This window comes from Gambusia affinis, linkage group LG04, assembly GCF_019740435.1.
Source record: "Gambusia affinis linkage group LG04, SWU_Gaff_1.0, whole genome shotgun sequence".
Lineage (NCBI taxonomy): Eukaryota > Metazoa > Chordata > Actinopteri > Cyprinodontiformes > Poeciliidae > Gambusia > Gambusia affinis.
Window position 1 is genome coordinate 7500365 of NC_057871.1, and position 23934 is coordinate 7524298.

General features: G+C 38.6%; 1 protein-coding gene across 2 annotated transcripts in view; it reads right to left on the reverse strand.

The window, feature by feature from the left end:
- Positions 1-18984, reverse strand: part of ndst3 (N-deacetylase/N-sulfotransferase (heparan glucosaminyl) 3) — a 51243-nt gene extending 32259 nt beyond the window's left edge. For both annotated transcript variants that reach the window (XM_044114813.1, XM_044114814.1), the window contains exons 1-4: positions 18676-18984; positions 15572-16837; positions 2225-2312; positions 1203-1357 (exon numbers count right to left, since the gene is read on the reverse strand). In XM_044114813.1, the coding sequence (XP_043970748.1) occupies positions 1203-1357; positions 2225-2312; positions 15572-16573 (1245 nt within the window). In that variant the 5' untranslated portion in view covers positions 16574-16837; positions 18676-18984. The remainder of the gene's footprint in view (positions 1-1202; positions 1358-2224; positions 2313-15571; positions 16838-18675) is intronic.
- Between the last annotated feature and the right edge of the window lie 4950 nt (positions 18985-23934).

Sequence of the window (23934 nt, forward strand, 5' to 3'; positions counted from 1 at the left end):
TAATATCGCAATAGACACGTGATCAATATCAATATAACACATCTGATAGAATATTCTATATTAGATGTATAGAATATTCACAGAACAACAGAGGTAGAAGAAACACTTTAGCTGCTCAACCTAAAGTGTAATAAACGAGGTTGGTGGTTGATAATCAAGTCACTCAATCTCAAACTTGTGTTTAAAAATAAACAACAGCTTGAGTGAAAACTGCGGATAAAAGAGGAAACATCACAATACCAGTTTGGCAGTATTTCAGATATTTAAAACAAAAAGCAAATCAATAACTATCAGCACTGATGATTATTGATTAGCTTTTTGTTATGATATAAAACACCTATATCGTCCAGCCTTGGTTAAGCGTTCCTTTTGTTATCACAAAAAGTAAATCACAACTATTAGGCAGTTTTGAAAAAGTGGATCCACTTTTCAGTGGATTAAAAAAAAATCCCTTTTTTAGCTCCTGGTAGTTGGAACAATCTTTAACCTGGCCCATATCTGCAAAATGTATCATCTTTGAATGAATTTAAAGCCCAGATGAAAACCCTCACCGTGCAAGTCATTTTGGTATCTTTTAATGCATTGTTTACTATTCTGCTGTGTGAGCCTTGCAATTAAAGTGTCCTGCTGTTATCTTGGTCAGCTCTTTCTTGGAAAAAAGATCTGTTATCTCAGTCAAACTAAAGGAAATTAATGAATCTACTTACTGTACAGGTGAATCTTTTTTCCCCACTGCATGAGAATGTAACGGGACAAAATACCAGTTTTATAGAAGGTGCTGCAAATTAGCTTCAGCATATCTTCACTATTGAAATAAATCTAATAGCTTGATAAAATAACCTATTAAAATGTAATTTGCACATTTTCATTTTTCCCTTGCATGCAGTTATAATACATCCTTTAAAGAGGCCGTAATTGAGACTCGGGTTGCAGCACATTTAAAAGTTCTAACCTCGGCCGTGTTCTGATACTGAACACGGCCGTTGTAGACATTTGTTTGTTGTAGACATTACATCTTCTATCCCAATAGATGTAAGACATATGATGTAATGCCTGTTATTTTTAAAGAAAATAATAATAAAAGTGACAGATGCCAAAAAACTAAATCATGAAGGAAGGCATGATTAAGAGGACACATGAGAGAAAACAACCACAAGCCAAAAAAGCAGCAAGAAATGTTTTTGCTTTTGCATCCATCTCACCAGAGCAAACTCCTTGTTGAGGACCATCTGCTCCAACAGAGAGGACTCATTGTGGAAGAGGTGAGGTTGCATGTGGCTCCACATGTGGGGGAACCACCAGAACTCATTTACATACTTCAGTAATAGATCATCTCCTTCATCCTCCTCCACTGTGCCTGCACACATGAAACACAGACACACACATTCTCAAGGACAGAAGGACACAGAATGAAGCCTGATCCAAAAGAAGGAAGTTTGGGAAATGCTACACATTATAAATTCCTGCTAATTAAGTACAGAGTGTTATCAAACTTTGAAAATGCTGCTATAATAGATGTCATAAAACTAAAGTATATGAATAGGTCAGTTTTGAAAATGAGACTTTATTTCTCTTTTGGAATATATGGGATTTTCCTGCATAGATAAAAGTCAAACAAAATAAAAAACATCTAAGTTCATTTTCTTTTTTTCTGCTCTAGTTCGTTCTGTACGTTCTTGCTCTTGCTGCAAAACTATACATCTACATAAAAACAAAAGTTCATTCTTTGTGTCATTACAGTAGCTAATGCACCACATTATGTCATGACCTCGTAAGCATAATTACATAAATGCTATTTTGTAACACTATAATAGGGACAAATATACAAAAAGTCTTTCTATGAGATCAATACAAAGGTGGATGACAAAGAAATAGCTACACAAGCTCTTTGTGAAATGCGAGACATGAGCACATATTTGTGTGCCATAGTTTTATATTTCAATAATAAAAAAAAACTGTTTTTGTTTTACTGTGGTTTTATGCATAACTGAATGGTGCATGATGGCAAGTAAACAGTGCCTTTTATGTATTCATACACATTTTTCCAAATAGGACAAAATGCATTATTGAAAGAAAGTCGAAAGATCTTTTGTTTTAAGTTTGTTATGAGCCATGAATTTGACAAAAGCAAAAAGGTGGAAGAAGACGCTCTGCTCAGATAAGACTGAAATCGCATCTTTTGGTCTACATGCAGAACATGTTGCCTGCACAAACAGAAACCCACCTGTATGGTAAAACTTTCCAGAAAAGCCCAGATTAAAAGTAAAATTGGAGATATAGGAACGCAGCTGCTTCTGGGTCTCCAGCAAAGCCTGCAGAGAGATCACATGAGTTTAAATTAGATATAGATAAACAGAGAGACAGATATTTAGAGATAGAGACTGGAATGAGTAATGATGTTACACAGAAACCAATTGAAGCATTTTAAACAGTAAAAAGTACATAACAGTGAATTAGGCTCTGTTCTCCCTGCCAGCAGTCAAGATAAAACACGGTGTGATTTAGATGTTATGTCTCGCTGTTGTATATTTAAGTGAACTCGGTTGCCTTCGAGGACTATCACAATGTGTTCTCATCAGCGCTTACCCTATGGCCTGACAACAGTGACTGTCAACGACAGGCTGTTGCGACATCTTTCTTTAGTCAGGTCTGTTATATGCTGTTGTACGCCCACAACTCCTCCAGTGTTTCTTCCTCTCTGTCCTTAGCGCTCCTCCAGTTTCTGGTTTCAATACTTGCATCAGGATGTTCCTCACTTATTTAATGACTTCATTAGTTTGCTGGCCTTTAAACAAAGACTCCGTAATGAGTGTTAACTAAAGCGAGTTGTACACTAAACTCACACACTCACGCACACATCCACACAACGACACTAATGCAAGTTAATGAAGGTCAGTGCATTAGTAGCCTCTGGAGGGTAGACTAATAACTACTCCACCCACCCATGCACACACACATACACTTACACACACACATATTCCTTTCCTTTTCATCATTTCCTCCATCAGTCCCTAACGCTGCCAAGTGAAACCCTGAACCCTGCCGTCACCTCTGTGCCGCTGCCTTCTCCTCACTCCTCTTCTTCCTCATCTCTCTGAGAACCTGCTGTCTCCTCTCTGCTGCGCCCCCTCCTCTGCCCCACTCCCCCACCCCAGTTCCCGCATTTGTCTTCCACACCTTCCACCCTCCTCTGAACCTCCATCTCTCCCTCGCTTGCTCCGTGAAAATGTCACATTCTCAGGAGACAGGGTTGTACTAATTTGAAAGGAAGGCTGAAGCAGCATGGAAGAAAGATCGCTCCCTCTCCCTCTATGACTCTATACCCTTGCTTGTTCTTTTGCACTCTACAACTTCGTCTTCTTGCTGTTGTGGCACCTCTCGCTGCTTGTTCCCACACACACACACACACATGCACACGCACACATATTTATATATGTATGTGTGATTGTTGTTTATAAATAAAGCCCATACTTTTCTTTTCATAATTCAGTCATCTGGGTCTTTCTCCTATGCCACGAGCCGAACCCAAACTACAAATCTTTGTCATGCTGCTTTTAATCGATCCCCAGGACCCTTTCTTGATTTATGATACCTGAGCAGCTGGAGTCAGAGCAAAGAGCCGGTTCCAGGCACTCACGCTCTCTCCTTCTTCTCACCACCTCTCCTCTTGAGAGTGAGTCTTCCAAACTAACAAATACACAGACACATGCAGGGAGTGTCTTCATTAGCTTTAATCTAATGGTGGAAGATGGGCTGCACGGTGACAGATGTGCACAATCCCCTAATCTGATCCCCTGTCTCCTTCCCTAAGACATCCTCTATGTCTTGTGGACGTGCACTCATAGAGCCAAAAGTGAGGCTACAAAGACTTAAGAATTAAATTAAGTTTGTAGCTAAGCACTTTGCATTGTAACTCAATATACATTCCCCAGTGCGCTCGGTCAAAATGTATTATTAACGTGTGTTGGCATGTGTGTGTGTGAGTGGAGGGGTGTGACCAAGTGTGCAATATATTAGTTTAAACATCTCATTTGTATTCTGCCAACTAAGATCTTTAACAAAAAAACAGCAGAGTCACACCATAGATATTTGTGGCGTCTTAGTGGGACACATAACAGCTGCTTTAGCATGTTTTCAGTTTAAACTGTGACAATCTGTTACTCCTATATCTGACTTTTCAACACAATGCTGTGTTTTTCTGGGTGTAGCACCATCAATCTCAGCAAAAAACTATTTGCAAGCACCTCTTTTTTTGCAGTAAGTAAACTCAAAGGTGGTGTATTGCTTATGCATTCAGGCAAATTTTCTTTTAATAGACATAGAGAAGATAATGTTGGCACTGAAACAAGTGTTTAGAGTGTGACGATCTGTTCGGGCCACAATATTAGGTTCAAGAGAGCAATGAGATTTTGCAAATTGTTTTTGTGAAACATAAATGTGTTGGATTTATTTATTTAGGGTCAGGGTTTACACAAAAGAGCACAGATTTTATCAATCCTGAACGAGATTTTGAAGTGTCCGTTATAAAAGTACAATAATTCACTCCGGGTTTGAGTCGTCTATATATAGATGATTTTACTTTTTACTAATTCTAAGGAAGTGCTTATGAGAACATTGAAACTGTGCTCATTTTATTTTTTACAAAAAAATGTTTTGACTTTTTTTTTTTTTTTTTTTTTTACAAGCTGTTTTAAACAAGCTCTGATTTATCCAGTTTTTAGATGTTGACCAAGTTGTTACATTTAGTGTAGCACCAATAGGAAGCTAAAGGCAAACACAAGCTTTAGCATGGTCTGTTTACCCACTTGTTATTCTCAGAGGAATATGTATTTCTGTCAGAATTTCTTTTTTCTATTTGGTAAACAGAATGCTGCCACACAAAATGACTTAAATATGATAGAGACGTCTTGAGCTTTGTAACGAAGTGATGTAAGCCAGCCAGACATGCAGATTATAAGCAGGCTGTCAACAAGAAAAGGAGAGTTTTACTGATTATAGAACCTCAAACTCAGGAGAAGTAAAGCACTGAAGATGATAGGTCAGCCAATCAGCGTTCTCCTAAAATTAAGAAAATTGTCCCCAATAAACCATCTGTTTGATAAATCGGTGCACCCCCAGTAATTTTACTCAAGGATGTCATACCATGAGAATCTGCTACTGACATATATATGGCTTAAACAAGGTTTGGATGGGACATGTTGGCTAAAAAAACTGTTTTCGACATTTGTTATTGCTTAAATTAAGACAAGGATGGAAAAATCTTCAATAGCATTAGGGGTAGTTTGGAGGCCTGATTTTTTAACCTCAGAAATTCTGAAAAAGCTTCCACTGGCAAGGCATACTAAAAGAGATAACAAAGCAAAACAAAACTGATCTTCAAACAGAATGAAAACTTGAATCTGTTTCACCAACAGATTTATCATTTTGCTATCCACGTCCATATCCACATGAAAGAGTGCAAAACCCTTCATATCTGCAAATGCACTTGACAGTGAAACCTTTACAAGCAAGAACCTGCTCACAGATGTTTTGTCTAAACCAAGCTTCCACCCACAAATGATTATCAAACCATTTGAAAGCTGCATTTCAAAGAATTGGTTTCCAACTTCAAACAACTCAGGGATTTTTAATGCATAGACATCAAGAGAGTTGTCAAACCTCAAGCTTATCAGCAAAAATAATTTTAGAAAACTACATAATAACTCCTGAGACATCAGCAACACTTTGATAATGAAAAACTGTAGCAAAGTCAGCCTATATAAAAACATCAACGTGTGGTGGGGTAATAATGACGGGTTGTCATTCTGAGCACCAATAGTTATGGGGGATTTTCTCCATGGAGACAGCAGAACTCTTTCTCCAGATGTCTCGGCTCCACTCAGTCAATTCTCTGTTCACCTCTGTACATGAACACACTCTTTCCATCTGTTGAATTATCTCCCAGACCATCCTCTCATGCAATACTCTATACACTGCTTCACTACTCTTTACCAGCACTGTATTAGGATTTTGCGGCACGAGATTCCATATAAAAATACCACATTATTTCTATTGAAGAGCCATAACGGTGCTGTCAGAAAGCGACTAACTGGTGAAGTAGACTAATCTTATCAAGCTTAACATCTTGTAAGTATGTTAAGATTCCCATTTAAAAGCAGAAAAGGAAAAATGCACACCTACTCATTACTACATTTTTAAACTTTTGCTTATAGTAATTTAGTATTGCACTAAATTGTACTTATATTCGTATTATCAGTTGGCACTGCTACTGAAACTTAATTTATGAAAAATCTCTTACTAAAGGAAGTACAATTTTATCTCTGTGTTATAATATCAGCCTTTTCCCTCCATTCTGCGTGTGTTTCATAAAAGCCTTTTTTGCCTCTGCTCCTGCTATGTTAGTGACAGAGCAATCATTATAATGTCTAGTTTGGCGTACACTAACATTTTACACCAAATAATCTGTGGAGATGCACCACAAAAATTCAATTGGTGCAAGAGATTGCAGTCAAAACAACAATATCTGATCTGAAAACTTAAAGTTTAAAAATGAAATCAGAGAGGACCTGTTTAGAAAGGAAGTTGTATTTTCTACAACATGCAAAGCATGTCTACAGTTCATTCAGGATGTGAGAGAGTGAGTGAGGTTTTCAGTAGATAACAGGAAGAGTCAATGGAATACATGAAGGTTGTTTGTTTCATCTGTTTCTGGTTTCAACCTCCATTTTGGACGCTGGGTTTAGAAATGTTGGGAGCCTCTTGAAAATGTTACGGTAAGGTTGTCCACTCTCAAAAGTATAAACACAGAGACTGTGATAATAGCAACCATAATCACTAATATAAGTGAGTTATCACAGACTATTACTGTCCACACAGTAATATTAAGTCTTCAGGCATCAACTTCATAAGCATGGATCTGCAAGATTTCCTTCTAACTTGTCTATCTGAAGGGAACTGTGCCTTGCTTAAGAAAGCCAATCTCAGCTTGCTGAGTTTACTTCAAGCTCAAAACTAAGAATTATTTTTAAAATAGCCCCTAGGAGCTACTTTAAAAGTAAGAAGGGAAGTTTGGATACACAAAACGTAGGACAGTATACCATATGAGTGACAGTGACAGTGACGAAAGTAAACACACACCAGCATTAGCAGTTTCCAAAAACTGTGATTTCTGCACCCAATCCTTCAACCCCCACAGAAGGCTAATGTGAGAGGCAATGCTGTTTTTGTTTCAGCGCGGATGCGAGTGACAGCACGTCTGTTTGTGTGTACTTGTATGCATGTGTGTGGAAGTGGTGCCAGATAAATGTTGGGGTTCAAACAGATGGGAGACAGGCATCTGGACAGCTGGCATTCACCGCCTTTCAAAAACCCCTTACGCCAACCACCTCTGCACCATATCCCCATTCTGTCATTCTCTACATTGCACTGCTTTCCTCTTTTCCTTTAATGGTCTTAAGCCTTGCTAGGGGAATCTAAAATAGCAAATTAATAAAAAAATTATTTTGTTGCAAGTGGGATTTAATGCACCAGCAGATTTAGAAGTGAGGAGAGGGGTGACAAAATAGAAGAGAAAACTAGACATATTTGAAAAGCAAACGTAAATCAAAATTTTTTGATTCATCTGCATGAATGCCTCATATCTGTGCGTGCATGTCTGTGTGTGTTATATTAACGCCAGACCCGCAAATTTAACTGGGTCAGGCATCTCTAATTGATGAGAGGAAAGAGCGCCTTTCCAGTTAATGCCAGTCTTCCCAGCATTCAGCCCCGTTTTTTTCCGTCTCTCCTAAAGTCCCGTGGGTGAGATACAACTCAGCAGAGCTTTTTTCATGTTTAAGCATTTTACAAATTCATCTATTAACTTGCATTTATGTATCCGAGGTACTTGTGGTCTCTTTGGTGTCGCTATCCTCCTGCTAAATTCTACTTGGCAGCCCCCTCAAGGATTTTAGCTTGAGTGATTGGTGCGACTGCAAAACCTGCCTCATTTTGCGGAGGAAAATTCATGGCACATAGCCACAGCCTCAGAGTTTATTTAGAGAGGAAAACCATCCCTTAAAAAATGTTAGTGAAACAAAATTACCAATTAGGATTTATTTTGTGGACAAAAACATTACACAAGGTGTTTATGCTATGCCTTTTTCACTTTGTTTTTGTTTTTTTTTTAAAAACCCTCCTCCACATAAATCACATTGTTTTATTGTTCCACAAAATAGAAGTGACTTTGACACTAACAGGAATGTGATTTGAGCTAAACTATTCCAATTTAGCCCTGTCTATGTCCGGTCTTTGTGCTGATGGGAAGAAAAAGTCTGCCAACTCACCAACATCCTGTCCCTGCTAAATAAAAGCATCCCCACAACATGATGCTGCCACCACCATGTTTTATCATATAGGTGGTGTTCAGTGTTAGCTTTCAGATACAGTTAAGCAGCTATACTCCTACTGTGTAAACCTTAATAAAGTTTAGCTTTAGTGATGGCTCCAAGTGTTAAACTTCCCTCATTTTGCATGAAGAAAATGTATGGGTATAACAACTTGGCACAAATTTTAATAAAATAAAACAGCCAAACATATTTTTTTGGACAACTATATTACTTTTTGTTTTTACACTTTATGTGTTTGTCATTGTCAATATTAAAAAAAATATATAAATTATTTACATAAGTATCCCAAAATACAACAAAAATAACAATTCTTTCTCTCTTTGTACTTATTTCTCCACTCCTTCCCTCCCTGTGTGATTCTTAAATCTTTTATTGAATGTTTATGTTTTTCCTTCATTAACTATGAAATGGCATTTGGAAAAAAAACAACACACTGATACCAAGAGAAAAAGCTTTGTGTGATTGACTTAATTAGTTTTAAAGATTAACTCCAAATTGAGCAGCAGCATAAATGACAGAATGCCAAGCCAAAACACTTCAAAGAAATGAGGACTGAGCCCATTCTGGGTAACACCATTCTTGTGATAGATTTTTTTTTTCAGTAAGAAGTATGACAAAAAATTATAACCCAGGAATTTAAAACAAAATAAGGCCAAAAACTGATATGTGTGAATTTGAAGCATCTATTCATCCATTGTTTGTGATGCAGTCAAATGGAAAATAACTGAATCCTTTGACAGTGTAAGATCTGAGACGTTGAAACAAGTTTTTTGTTCAGTGGTCCAGGCAAAACAGACTACCTGTGATATAACACTATGTAGAATTAATAAACACCTTAGAATAGGTAAAAAAACAATGGCATCAATTATCTTTTTTCTTTTTCGAGGCTGACAAAACACAAAATTCTAATACCTGCAATAGGTAAAGTGAAGGTAAAGTTTTACTCAAAGAAGAATCAGAAAAGTGTGAAATGCATTTGCACTCGTTTAGACAATACTTCAGAGAAACACCACTGGCTTCTGCAAGTCTTTTAGGTTATGTCTCTGTCAGCACCGTACATCTGTAGACTGAAAACTGAAATCAGATTGGAGGAAGAGGCTCTGTGAGCATCAATTCTCAAGTCTTGCCACAGATTCCTAGTTTTGTTTAAGTCTGGACTTCAACTGGGCAATTCCACTTGCAAGGTGAATCTCTGCTCCAGTCTCTTGCTGCCTCCAACAAGTTTTCGTTCAGGATTGCCTTTTATTTAGCTCCATCCATCTTCCTATCTAAGCTTTCCTATCTAAGCTGAAGAAAAGCATATCTATAGCATAATGCTGCCACTCCCTAGTTTTATAATGAGTAATAATGTTTTTAATGTGCAGTTGTAGCTTAGAGTGGCCATCATGGCTTGTGACAAACTGTGAACATGTATCTTCTTGCCATTCTCAAAGAGCATAAATGGAATCCATTTATTGTCCTGGCAACAATAAACTGGATTGTGCATTGTTACCTTCAGAAAGAAGGTGACCATAGGCAAATGTACATACTACTTTTCATGTTGCATTTGCAAAAAAAAAAAAAAAAAGCTGTTCTTTTATCATATATTGAATTAATATAATAAAAGTCGGGGTCTTAATGTGGAAAAAATATAGAAAAATTCAAATAGTTTAAATACTACAGACACAATGTACAAAGAGGTCAGTTTTAAAATCAGGACTCGAGTCTTATTGCAGTAACTGAGGTCTAACAAGAAAATACCTTTCAGCCACACAATCTCTGTAGGTGTGTTTCATCTAAGCTTAGATAACACCCCTGAAGAAGACCCCTCAGAGAGAGAAAGAGCAAGATCAAGTTGTGAGAGGAAGAGAAGAAATGCAAGAGAGGCATACAAACAGGCCGGTGATAATCAATGACTTAAGTGAGCAAGGAGAGAAGAAGACTGTAAGGCAGAAGGAGATCTGACCCATCGCTGCTGACCACTCTGAGAAAGAAAGAGGCCTGCATGCATAGGTTGGAAAAAACACCAGCAGAGACTTGAGAACCTTTGTATAAGGGTTTTGACTGACATCATCCCTCATTTTGAGAAATGCCACGAACGGGGTGCCTTCCTGTGAATCATTTTAATAGAGGTAAAGCAGATGTGTGTGAGAGTGAGCGTGTGCAGACAGAAGTGGGGTAAGGATATTGTTTGTCACCGCAGGAACAGGTGGGGGTGAGACTAATGAAGAAAAGAAGGGTGGCATTTACATTTATTTAAATTGCATTTAAATAGGCCTTGCCTCGATCCTGTCTCCTGCTCTATTTCAACCAGCATGTGACTTTCTTCAGAGGTAAACGAGGATTCCTCAAACACTGTGACAAAATTTCCACTTTAACTGTTTATCAGCCTCCAGGCACATTTTACATTTTCACATTGTTTGTGTGTAATTCCTATTTATTCATTGTTAAATGTTTTGCCATCTGGTATTTTGTAACTGCTAAATAATTCTACAGTGCCAGAATAATATTTCCATCCTCCATGTTGTATATTTTCGCACTAAAACTTTATCCCCTCTCCTTCTTTTTGACGTTTTTTCTTTTCTTTTCTGATGCAACGTGTACAGGAAAACACCTAAAAATGACTTTATTGCCATCACTTTTATAGAAAAATCAGAATTCATAGAATGTGCTTTATCTAAATTGACTGAACCCCTTGAGAAAACAAGAACAGAGTGAAGTGGGTATGTAAAATGTTCAAAATTTAAAAACCTAATTTTTTTTTTTTTTTTTTGCGCAGGCATAAAGAGTACACTCTATTTAGTCTAATATTTTAGGTTCATTTTGTACTAAAATTGTATTTCAAAACAAACGCGGATCTGGAGCATACAAAACATATTTTTAACTAAGTACACAAGGACTTGATCTATGCAAATTTATTCAGCAGCCCTGAACTATTTCTCTCTTTCTGGTAATTTTCTGATGGTTATTTTAAGTAAAGAAAATACCCAGCAGCCTCATAAGAAAAGTACCTCAGAACAAAGCTTGTCAGCTAAGGAGGATTGCATATGTTTTTTCCCCCCCCGGGATGTACTTGCCATGTTTGCGGAGTTTCAAACTTCCAGCAGCGGCCTATCGTTTTGGTCAGATGAGTGACTGCAGGGAGGCTGAGCGTCTCTGTTATTGCAGAGCTGCTGCTGGTAGAGGCGCAATAATGTGGGCAGACGAGAATTGTTCAGTTTAGCAATTTTGACGCAAGTCAGTGTCTTTAATACCAATATATCAATTTATTTGACAACCTTCCTGACAACACAAGCAACTACCTCATGGAGAGGAGACAGACGTAACAGGGTGTTCATTCAAATACTTAGAATAGTTTTACGTTTATGTTGTTTTTGTTGGCAGAAACTCAGTCTTTAAATTGACCTGCTGTGAGAAGCAATTAGGTAGACTCCCTGGTGAAGTTCTTCCTGATGTCTGAACTCACACTGATTTACTGTAGGCAAGACAACTCATAAGACACCTCCAACTTCTGAACAAAAAGATCCACTTAAAATGTTGTTAAATTAAGCACATTATCGAACAAATGTATCTTATGTGACAGGCATAAAATTACAACTAAAGCTACAGCCTGTGGCATTATCTAGTCCAGTGTTTCCCAACCCTGGTCCTCAAGGCACACTGTCCTACATGTTTTAGAGGTTTCCCTGCTTTAATGAGCCTGATTCAACTGATTGCAGTTCAACAAACGCCTGTTAATCAGTCATCAATTGAAATCAGCTGCACTGAAGCAAGGAAATACCTAAAACATGCAGGGCAGTGTGCCTTGAGGACCAGGGTTGGGAAACACTGATCTAGTCAACAAATTAGATTTTAACTTTAGCATTTTACAGCTCAAATATCAGTCGCCATCCTTAACACATGTAATAACAGAAGGTGCCCATAGCAACAATTTTCACCTAAAAAGTATCTGAGATCTAACCAAGATTATTTACTATAAATTACTTCCAACAAAGAGATATAAAATATGAAATGAATCTGTTGATGTCACACTTATAATACCTCGTTTCCCCCAGCTCACACAACCATACAGTAATCTGACAACTCTACCTGAGGCTCGCCATCAATAAGGCAAGAGCTGCTAAAAATATTTCTACTCTGCCTCTTAGCTTACTCTATTCCCTCATTTCCCCTCAGCATTTTGTTTCACTGAAATAGCTAAGTTTGCTACAAACCCCTCTACAGGCACCTTGCTCTGCCTCTCCCCTTTCCCTCTAAATACTTAATCCTGGTAGGTTTTATAAAAGAAAGTCTTTCTCTTTGTGATTGCCAACCATCCCAATATGTGAAGAAAGTGTTTTAAAAGGCACAGCCTGCACTTTTGTGATGACCCTCTCTCTGTCCATCTCTTCCATCTCTCCCCTCATCTTCCTATTTCCCCACCTCCCTTCCCTTCTGTTATGGCACTAGTTCCCCCTCATGTATATTTATGCTACAAAGCTGAAGAGTCAGGCAGACTTAAAATGAAAACTCCAACTACAGAGTGCTTGTGTGCTCATTTTGTGAGCATGTACTGTACATGCACAATAATATGGTGCACAGGATGTGTGTGAGTGGGAGAGGGAAAATGCACTCTCTTATCTTTTTGCCAGCATTTTTTTTTATATATTCAGGGGTAGAATTTTTTTCTCTCCATTTCAGCTTTGACTGCATATTTTCTTTTCTTTACTTTTTTTTTTTTTGCCTATTCTCGCATCCTCTTCCTAACTTATAATAAAGAACAGATCACTAAATTTCCTCTATCACCTGCCAAGAAGGATAAAAGTAGCAATTTCATCTAAATAAGTGACAAAGCATAGGCTATTCAGCAGCATCACTTTTGGGAAAGACTTCTGGGTGCAAACAGTTGTAGCCTAGAACATAACTCTTATTGAATTTTTGGAAGAGAGGTTGTCAGAATTTAATCAAAATGGTTCCCTAACTAGTCAGAGTTGGGGATAAATCTATAACAATGTTTAGCTGTAAACATTGTTACAAAGCCCAAAAACAATGAAATTCTTGGTTGGCAAGCAGTCTGCCAAATACTGGGGGGAACCAGCCTAACTTGATTGGACACCCAAACCTATGAAAAGTGATTAACAAGTCACAGCATCTAGCACTGATTACAGTAAAAAAGAAAAAGGACAGACATGATTTAAGATTGTCATTTAGGTCCATGCGCAAGTTGATGCACACAACATGTGCACCTGCTCAGGCTGTTTGTGGAGGGAAGTGGCCAGGCCCTTTGGCGAAACCCACACCTCAACATTTTTGTAACAGTCGGCAGGCGGCACATACCAAACAGGAAGAAGAGCAGCGAGGCAGCGTGTGAAAGGATGTTAGTTTTTCCCAGCACGTGTATGTGTGAATACAAACAGAGAGGGAATCATTAAAAGTAAAAAAGAACTGCTAACTAGTTACAGTTATGAGGCTGTTCTTTATAGAGGATAATGTATCTCTCTTTAAACTCTTCTCCTCCCTTACTAGTTGCTGAATACATGTAGATTTTATCTGTAGCACCATCCACAGCTGTACATAAGAACTACGGCAGTTCAGCAGCACTTCAGGTGCATGTCGGCTATAGTTAAAAAAATGTAGAATTTAAATGAGAACACAGAGATGCATGAGGTGAATACAAAAGGACATCTAAGAGGAACAAATGACTGTTAATTTGTCACTCTCTAAATCCAAGCAGACAAAAGGAAGATGAGAAAAATCAATATGCTAACTGATAATAAGAGTAGGTTTTTGGAACTGAAAGAATGGTTGATGAACATGGTAATGAGAAAGTTGCTAAAAAGGTATGTTGCTTAGGTAGCAGGTAAGAGAAACAGAATATTTTTCTTCATTAATATATAGAACACTGTTAAATCTTTACCCAACCTCTGGCCAGCCCTTGTGTTAAAGTCTAGTTCCATCATAATTCAGATGGATCCCCTCATCATATTTAAACGACACAAGCTGAAAATTTTATTTTTTTCGTGGGATTCAACAATACGTTGAAGGTTATTACAGAACTACTTGTTAACCACTGATGAGGTGTAAACCATAAACCTATACATATATTGTATTAATTAAGCTCACCAGCTGTAACTCCTGTCACAAAAAAGTTAAAAGTTATATTTCTAAACAGCAGAATTTCTCTCTTCTGTAAGCAAGAGGAAATTTTCCTTTTTTATCCACCTGTTCCCTCACCTGGCAACAGGTGAGGGAACAGCAGTTCATAACGGTTAATGAATAATTAGTGAATGAATGGTACTTTTATCCCAGCACTTTGCCTTGTATCTCACTGAAATTAATTTAAAATCATGGGAACAATGATAAAAATTCTTTAAAATCTTTTGAAACCTTGGCACATACCAGTTTAATAACCATCTAACAGTGATTTACGAAACAGCTAGAGAGAAAAGGAAAGTCACATAAACCCACTTTTCTCTTTTGTATGCCTGCAGTGAGCTGGGCAAACACTGTTGTTCTTAGTTTATAGCCCAAAACAGCTCAGCCTACCTCTAAAAAAGATGAAAAGCTTTTTATCATAAATAATACATTATAACATGAATCAGTATTTTAAATGTCTGCAAATGCAGTGCTTTTGTTGCATGTAAACATGAGCACAGAAAACTCATCTGCCTGTTTTGGTATGCTTGCTCGGAACGAGCGTGTGCTGAAACAATGGCTATCTCGAGAGGCGAGCGGTGCAGCTGACTCTCCTTTAGTTTCCCTAAAAGGAGGAACGTGGGAAAAGAGGAATAAGAGCCATTCATCTTCTCACTGCTTCATTCACTACCTCTCTTTCTTACTCACCCCCCTTCTTTCCGCCTTTCACACCAAATCTTTGTTCTCCTAAATGGCCTCTCTTCTGGCTAAACCCCCCACTTGAAAATGCTCTGTTGTTGCAACCCCCGACAAATATGCACTTGATGCATACACAAGGAGGCATCGCACACATATACTCTCACACATTACTCTTAAAAAAATCTCCCGAAACAATCTTCTACTAAGGTGGCTCACGATTCAAAGAGAAACCCTTCCTTCTCTTCGTCATTGCACAACAATTGATTACTGCTTTAACAAGTTGATACCTGACTCAGGGAGGTAGTCTAATACTACTGACCCAACATTAATTCATCCTCTATCCGTCTCTGTCTTTCTCTAATGCAAAGTATCCCACACTCATCATCCGATACCTTCACATCCTTGGCGTTCATGCGTGTTCCCTCTTTGCCGACAAAAATATCATCTATATCCACCAGAACATGGCGGTCCAGGCCCAGGGTAAGCTTTCTGTCTGTGAGGTAGGAGATGGCATCCACCAGGATGAGTCTGTGGAGCCAGTAGCCCAGTCCCTGGCCAAAGAGTATTCGTCTCACTCCGTCATACAACCCCATGTCCTGCACCACCGTGGCCTGGAGGCCAAGGCTGAAACCAGGTCCAGCAATGTCTCCGCTGCCTGCCCCCGCTCCCTCTTTAGCCCGTGCTAACAGCACAGCCTGATATGTGGAGTGATTAGACGAGAACGAGGTCCAGTCCTCCCCAGGTAGGGCCCCTCTATCTGTGCCAGGCTTGGTCAAATGGAGGAGCGGTGAGCTGGACACCACACAGCAGTCCCAAAGTGCCTGGTTGGTTCTTAGAACGAGAGGTAGGCCTCGCAGTTTGAGCACAGAGGGGGAATTCTCTGTGGAGCGGTAGAAGCCAATAATGCCAACTCTATACTCAGTGCAATATTGATGCAGCAGCTGTCTGTTCCATGTATCTGCATGTGCATACTTCAAAAGATTCTCATAAATGATGAGCGAATATCGTCCCCGGCCTTTTTCTGTCAGTGGTGGAAGGTCCCCCTTTCCTGAGGCTATCTCCATCCGAAATTGGAAATGGGCCGACTCCAGTATGGCCACGATGTCCTGGCCCAACTGAGAGTACTGTGACTCTACTAGTACTAGCACCACTGGATCAGTGTGGACATGTGTGTGCGGAGGGTTAGGAGGATATGGGTAGGGGAGCTGCTGACGGTACGGGGACATGGAAAGCGGCTGGGAGCAGGCAGGCTCGGCTGATTGTCCAAGATGCATTGAGGGGGAAGAGTTTGAGAAAAGGAAGTAGGCAGATAGGAGCAGGGAAATGAGGCAGCATGAGGCCAGAAGGAGCAGGAGTCTACGTAAGTGACGCCGGAATCTCACAGCCACTGTCATCTCGAACTGCGGAGGTACTGTCCGTCAAACTAATAGATGTCTTTTTCAGTTTCGCAGGTGTCTAGAGGTTTAGGAAAACCCAAGAGATTGTCTGTGTGTGCAAGACAGGAGCATAGCCACTCAGGGGTATGTCATGTCACCATGGCAGGTGAGTAAGGAAGCAGAGCTGGATTTTGGAAGAAGGGTCTTGATTGAAGAAACACAGCCGAGGTTCCTTAGCTTCAGGTCGTCACAGAGGAGTCACATAGAGGGGTTGACTAATATCTGCAGAGACGAAAAGAATAAATTCATTGCACAAGGTTGAATATCCTGCATTAGTTCTGTGTGTATTTGTGAGTGAATGTGTACCTAGGCTGTGCCACCCTGGGGAATGTGAGGGCACAGCTGGTAACTACAGAACTGATTGAAAACAACTTGCATCCTCGGGGCTTAGCCAGCCTCTGACACACACACATACATACATGCAAATGACGTCCCAGTTAAAACATGACACAAAATTTAATCCACACAAATAAACAACAGCTGGTTGTGTGTTAATGTTGTCTTGCAGGAAGGTGAATAGGAGCTCAACTAATCAGTCCCATAAAGCTCCGCAGAGATTTCCTCTAATTGTGCCAAACTCTGAGCACCTCTGTCCTATTTCTGAACCTAATCATCTGAAATACCACAAAATTAGAGCTGGAATCCTTTTGCCAAGAGCACTAATCTGAAGGGAGGGAGGCCCATGACAGCACAGAGGAAAAGAAGTGCGAGAATGAGAGAGAGCGAGAAAAGTGAGAAGGAGAAAGGAACAAAACGCAATGAATTATAGAAACAGACAAAAAAGAGCAGGATTAGCATCTTAATGTATGTGCCGGGAGCCAGGCAGAAGAAAAGATCCCACAGCATCTCTTTCTTTCTCTCGCTTTTCTTCTCCTCCTCCTCCTGTTCTGTCTCTCTGTGCCCCTCTCCTCCACTTCTTTCAGTTTGAATATCAATGGCCTCTTCTTAGATTTTCCATCTCTCCCTTTTTCTTGTTCTTCACTTTTAGGGAACACAAGCAGGGAGAAGGTCAAAGAGGAGGGATTCCAGCCATACTCCTGAAATATTAGATCAGTAAATGAGAAAGGGGGGAGCAAAAAATGTAACTGCTCTTTTGGAGATCTACCAGCACAAGGATGAAACGGCATTACTTATGCCAGTAAGTGTGAGATGAGCTAAATAGCGCTTTCATAAAAATACTCTCCCCCCCAAAAAATCTTGTTATATCATACATCAGTTATAGGTATCAAAGTATACCAGTTATAAAAATTTTCAAAACCAATAAGATTTTCCCACACATAAATACGAAAGCTTTCGTTTGTATTTATGTACGAAAGAAAGCTTATGAGTAATAACTGTCTTCGGCTGTACGGACAGTGCAGCGCTGACTCTTCTCAAATTTTTTGCTGCACACTGGAAGTCATCAGGCTGAAATACCTAAAATGCTTACAAATTTTAATTCAAGGTTATCAAACTGTCAGAATCTCCGGTCTGAGATTCAGAAAAAAGGAGGCGGGCGATGAAAGAGACGCTCTTTACTCTTTAGGAATAAACGGTGCTTTAGGCAACGGTGGAGGCGGTTTATGGAAGCTGATGGTTGGAGCTCTGATTGAATGGAAGACTGATTTAACATGTTAATAAAAGGTATAACTAGGCTTTCTCGCTAGGACACAAGAGGGCGCTCGCACCGGTTAAAAAATGTCCTCACGTGGAAGTTTTTCCCTCAGATTAACAACTTTAGTTGCTTAAACTAAAAAAAAAAAAGATAAAATATCCTCGTTTGTTCTTTTCTATCGGTTAGCATTTTGTTATTATTTAATTGTTGTCTTAATGCAGGATTATAGTTTTAACAAGTAATTCAATGGTGCTGCACAGAGTGTAAACAATGGAAAGAGGCAAAACAAAATAGCCCTGTTTGACTTAATTTACTCGTCTCGTATTGTTTGTCTTCTTTGAATAATTTGTTTTCCAATGGGAGCAAATTCCTGCAAACTCTAATAACACGTAATTCAACAGTTTTCCGTCCCGCTTCACGCTGTTGTAGTTAATGTTCGGGAACCTGCACAGACTCGCCTACTTACCTCTAACCCGGGCTGAGCGGCTGCCGTGCTGGAGGAAGCGAGGCGGTGGAGCGGTGAACGTGCTGCTGCTGCTACTGCTGCTGGTGCCGGTGATGAGTCCGGGGCTCCAGTCTCGGTGGTGCACCCGCGTCTTTTGGATGCTGAGGCGTTGTGCCATCTCTCGCCCCCCTCCTCTCTTTCTTCCCCGTCTCTACAAAAGCAGCAGGGTCGTCCAGTCGGAATGATCCTCTCTCCTCCCCCGATTCATCACACTTCTGTTTCTCTTCTCCCCGCCCGCTATCCCGCCCTATACTACGATATCTGTTTGTGAATCTCAGCTAGTTATGCGGCGGAGCTTCGACGCATCCGGCTGCCCGCTGACGACTGGCAGCCGCGCGTAAAGGCTGCTGGTTTGAAAGAGCCTGACTAGCGGAGGCGATAGAGGGAGAAAACGTGGAGGGGGAGGGGGAAAGGGGGGGGATAGAGAGAGGGATACTAGAGAGAGGTAGGGGTTGATTGACACAAACAGGCTTTTTCTCGGCCATCAGTTATCACTGGGTGGGTAAAAGCTCTCCGCCCGTTAGTTGGTGTTGCTCGGATGAGCGATGTCACATGTGGATGCGCACAGGTGCGGGTTATTCGCGCCCCTTGCCGATTCCCTCTCGCTGTTTAATATTACTTTCGGCGCTCAGCGTCAAATTTACGTGACAGGAGAAAAAACATTGACAAAAATCAATATCTTGCCCATCAGAAACGATAAAATCACATACAGAAAGAATGATATCATTTAATATATACATAGCAATTTGGGAAAAACAATAACTTTGGTAACTTAGATGCAGAGATTAAACAGCTAAAACAATAAACATAAAAGTAGGTATATATATATTATTAATTTTCTCCCCCTGCATATAAATTAAGAACATTTTTAAATTGTAAAAATGTTAATATTTTTAATCAAAAAGTTTAATTCTAATCATTTTAAATATACTTTTACACAAATTAATTATTTTAGTTTCTCAAATAAAATATTTAACTTTTACTTATTCTGCTTAATATTGACTTATTAAACTTCAGGTAAACACAACAGACATTGATTGCCTTTAATAAAAAAAAAGAAAAGAGGTAGACCTACAATACATCTGTACAATCAAGAGCTGATATTAACATTTTAAAGTTGACATTTCAGAAGAATGTTTCAGACTCTACATTTAAAGCAGCCAGACCTTTGTATGCAATCAAATAAAATCAAATATAATTAGTTAAAAATTATATTTGGTTTTGTATTTTTTATCATATTTATTAAATCATCATTAATTATAACCTCACAATAGCATGATTTCACATCCTAATAACATCGTAAATGGCACAAAGCAACTGATCAGATTTTGAAAACATCTATTTTAAATTGCTCTGTTTTCAATCAATCTCGTTCTTCTGATGTATTTAATTGCATTTGACCTGGTTGTCATAAAATATTTGATTTGTATGTGAGAAAAGTTCATGGGTTTAACAAAATGTGCCTGTTGCTGTCAAATCATTGACAGGTGGATAATATAATGAACACACTTTTATGGCGATTATTTATTGAACAAGTGGCATGTGTGTTTGGAAACTAATTAGATAGGACTCCAACAAGAAGATAAATTGATTTGTACCAGTTAATTTGTCAGTTAATTATCACCCTTTGCCTCAGCGTCTCCATCCACAGCATCATTCATCATGGCTTGGATGCCACTGCAGACAAACTCTAGCTTAAAGGATACCTATTATGCAAATTTCACTTTTTGCATGTTTTTGTACTTCCACTTGGGACTCTTCTTTTTAACAGAATAAGCACTCAAAAACATCATCCAGACATTTTCTCGCCATAAGTTAATGTTTTTTTTTAAGTCTGTAAAACAAGCCCCTTCAGAAACCTATTAAGTCATAAGGAAGACCCTCTCCCATTGCCTAGCAACCCCATTCGAGCCCAGCCCTTCACCTATCAGCCCACATGGGTTCACATCAGTCTATTTATTCATTTCAGTAACTTTTCTTTCCCTCCAACCTTGTATGCACTGTACAATGGCTGGTGGAGGACAAGTGTTTTGCCATCGACTTACCATTCAGAAACCACCGCTGCATCCTTTAAAGTTGTGCAGGAGGCTCCACTTCCCCTGATTCTGACTCAGGGTCAAAGTTCTAGCTACAATTGCACATCTTTTTGCAGCCATTTTTACATGTATAAAGTGCGAGTGTAAAAATTAGTTGGGTGGTGTGGCCAGCTTATTTGGATTTAAATTGACAGATGCCCTAAAATGACTCATTCTGAAAGAAGCTCAAATAGACAGAACTGAGCAAAATGATATCTTACCTGAGAATAATTTTTACAAAAAAATATAATGAACATGTTTTGTATAGCCCATAAACCTACCACAAATTGTTACATTTAAACGCATAAGATGGTTCCCCTATCAGCTCAAACTTAATTTAATTGCTTCAGGATGAATGTTGAAGCCTTTCAAAAATTGACTATCCTCAATAATTTATTGATACTAGATTCTTATACTTCTTGTGATATAATCAGTCAAATACACCAAAACCAGAGTTGTCAGCATTTTTCTCATGTATGCTTTTAAGAGTTACAAGCTCAGATGAATCATTTGCAATCACTCCTGATTAATAAAAAAGCAGTCTTAAGGATGTATTCATTCGTATGCCAGAACAAATTTAAAGGATTTTCCTTCATGACAGCGGACACCTCTGCCAACAGGCGTCTTTCCCATTTATGAAATTGAATTATTTAATGTGTCCTCTATTGCAAAAAGAACAGCAACCAAACTAAATAAAAACAGCTTTGCGATCAAAAGATAAAACATTTCAAAATAGTAGCCAACTTTTTTCCAGACAGCCATGGTTAAAGTGTGCTGTGTCATTAGCAATGACTGTCTCAGTGTTAAGCACTGTATCTAAACTAAATGAAAGAGGATACAAACTTAAATTGTTGCATCAATGGAGCCTTAAACATTTATTTCTACAAAGTTATTAAAGTCATTGATATCACAACCAATATAACTATTTCATCTTTAACGTTCTACAACTGGAATCCACACGAAGTTAGCATTAGCACTCCTGCTCTATTGCCTAATGTTGGGAACAAACTTAACTTCATACTCCAACAAAGAAAGTGTTTTATGAGAGATAAAGCATTTTACTAAATGAATAGTGATAATAAAACTCATACAAACACGTCAGCCTTACCATCATTTGGACACCAAGTTCTGCCTTAAATATTGGTGCTGTGGCTAAACTAACTAGAAGTGGAATTCAATTATTTCACTATCACATAGGCATTTTAAACAGCCCACCTGGTATCATGTCTTATCCTCTACTAAGGTGTCGTACATGTTCATAATGCAACTCACATCAATAGGGGTTGATAGAACAAACATATTCTGTTAAATTTTAATCTTAATGTTAAGATTGGATTTTTTCCCAAAAAAGTATTTCACACTGTAAAATTCATCCACAAGTCCTATTGCATGTTACATTTTCAAACTTGCATGCTTAACAATTTTAATGGCCAGCATTCAATTCCCTCCTGAGTTCCCTTTTAAGGTCTCTGTTTGTTTTATATCAGGGCTTTCTTTTGAGTGCCGATCAAGGAGCTACTGCTTGTCACTCATAGTGCTTTAACTTGATTAGGTGTTCTCCTTTTACTCCCTGCCAGTTCATCAATCTCTCCAACCCATTTGCTTTGACACACTCTTACTCACACAAACCTCAGTAGAGCTAGTGCGGCCCTCATTCACATTATAATGGCTTTACAATGGGGCTTATTTAGTGTGTGCGCGCATCTGCGTGTGTGTGTGAGTGAGTGAGTGAGTGAACACCAGTCACTATGTGAAAACAAAATGCATAGACTCCAAGGGAGACTCACCATTGTAGTCTTATATACTGAAGAACTCATTCATAATGAGGCAGACTGATTTGTAATTGGGTCCATGCAAAAGCAAGTAAATCCTGTCACTGAAGAGAGCTAAAAGATGATCTGGAATCCTACATTTTGCTAAAAAGTATATCTGACAGAAATATTTTCCACTCATGAATATGAATAAGAAAAATAGAGCATGGAAAAATATTTCCTGTTTCATTTACAGTAAAGTGGAAACTGGAAAGTACTAACAGCGCTTCAACTTTTCTACCTTTTGATGAAAAGAGATTATTATTTTATTTTTAACTGAATTAAAATAATCTCTTTCCTCAAACGTTTACACACAAATAACCCATTATAATGATGAGGAAAGATAGTGTTTGGGTGCTCCTGCAAAACATTCCCTTAACATTTGGGAAAAGTGAAATGTTATTGAATATTTTCCAAATGCATCGGATCTTTTAATTCCGTCTGTCCGTCCGTCCATCCATCCGACCTTGAGGCATATGTGATCAATTTGTGGTGAAATTTGTATTTGTATGTCAAAAACAACGGAATTCAAACCTCTTGAAATTTGAATCTGGAAAAAAATCTAAAATTCTGAGATCTGATATGTTTCAAGAACCCTGAGAGGTGATCTACAAAAGGCATAAGATATTATAGTTTGTGAACAAATTTTCAGACCAGATAGGACTCCTCTAGGTGTGCTTTCTGGGATTGGCTCCTCTTCTTTCAAATTACTTTGAGATTGTTGGGCTGTGAGGCATGCTCTTGTTTTTTAAGATCTATCCAGAGTTTTCTTTTTTTTTTATTACATTCTGGTTGGTAGGCTCTGGTAGCCCTCAGCTTGTGAGTCCCCAGATGATCCATTTTGTTTTTGAGCTGCTTTTATAGCGAAGGGATTTTGCTACTGAAGCTATTCTCTTTTTCATCAGATTTTTACAGATGCTGTGCCATTGACTGCTGTACACGTCCAAATCATCATCAGTCTTTTTATTCATTAAAGCAGCTTTCTTTCCCTTCCAAATATCTCTTTGTTTATCAAAGGCAAAAGTTACAGTTTTCATCACTGAACATGGTTGTTTTAAATTAGGTGCTCCGTCTGCAGATTTATGACAAAATTTGATTGCAAAAATAAATATAAAATTAATGACTTATATGATGACTTTATGACAAAACTTTGAACAAATCCCCTTCAATAAGCCAAATCTTTGAAGATTTTGTTATGCTGCTACTTCACAGTGAAAATTATAATTACAAATATGTTTGGTTAATATTGTAAGCACGATAACTTGCAATGATCACTCAATTTTTCAAACATTGCATCTTAGATGTTTTGACTTTTTTGTGTGTAACCAGTTTCA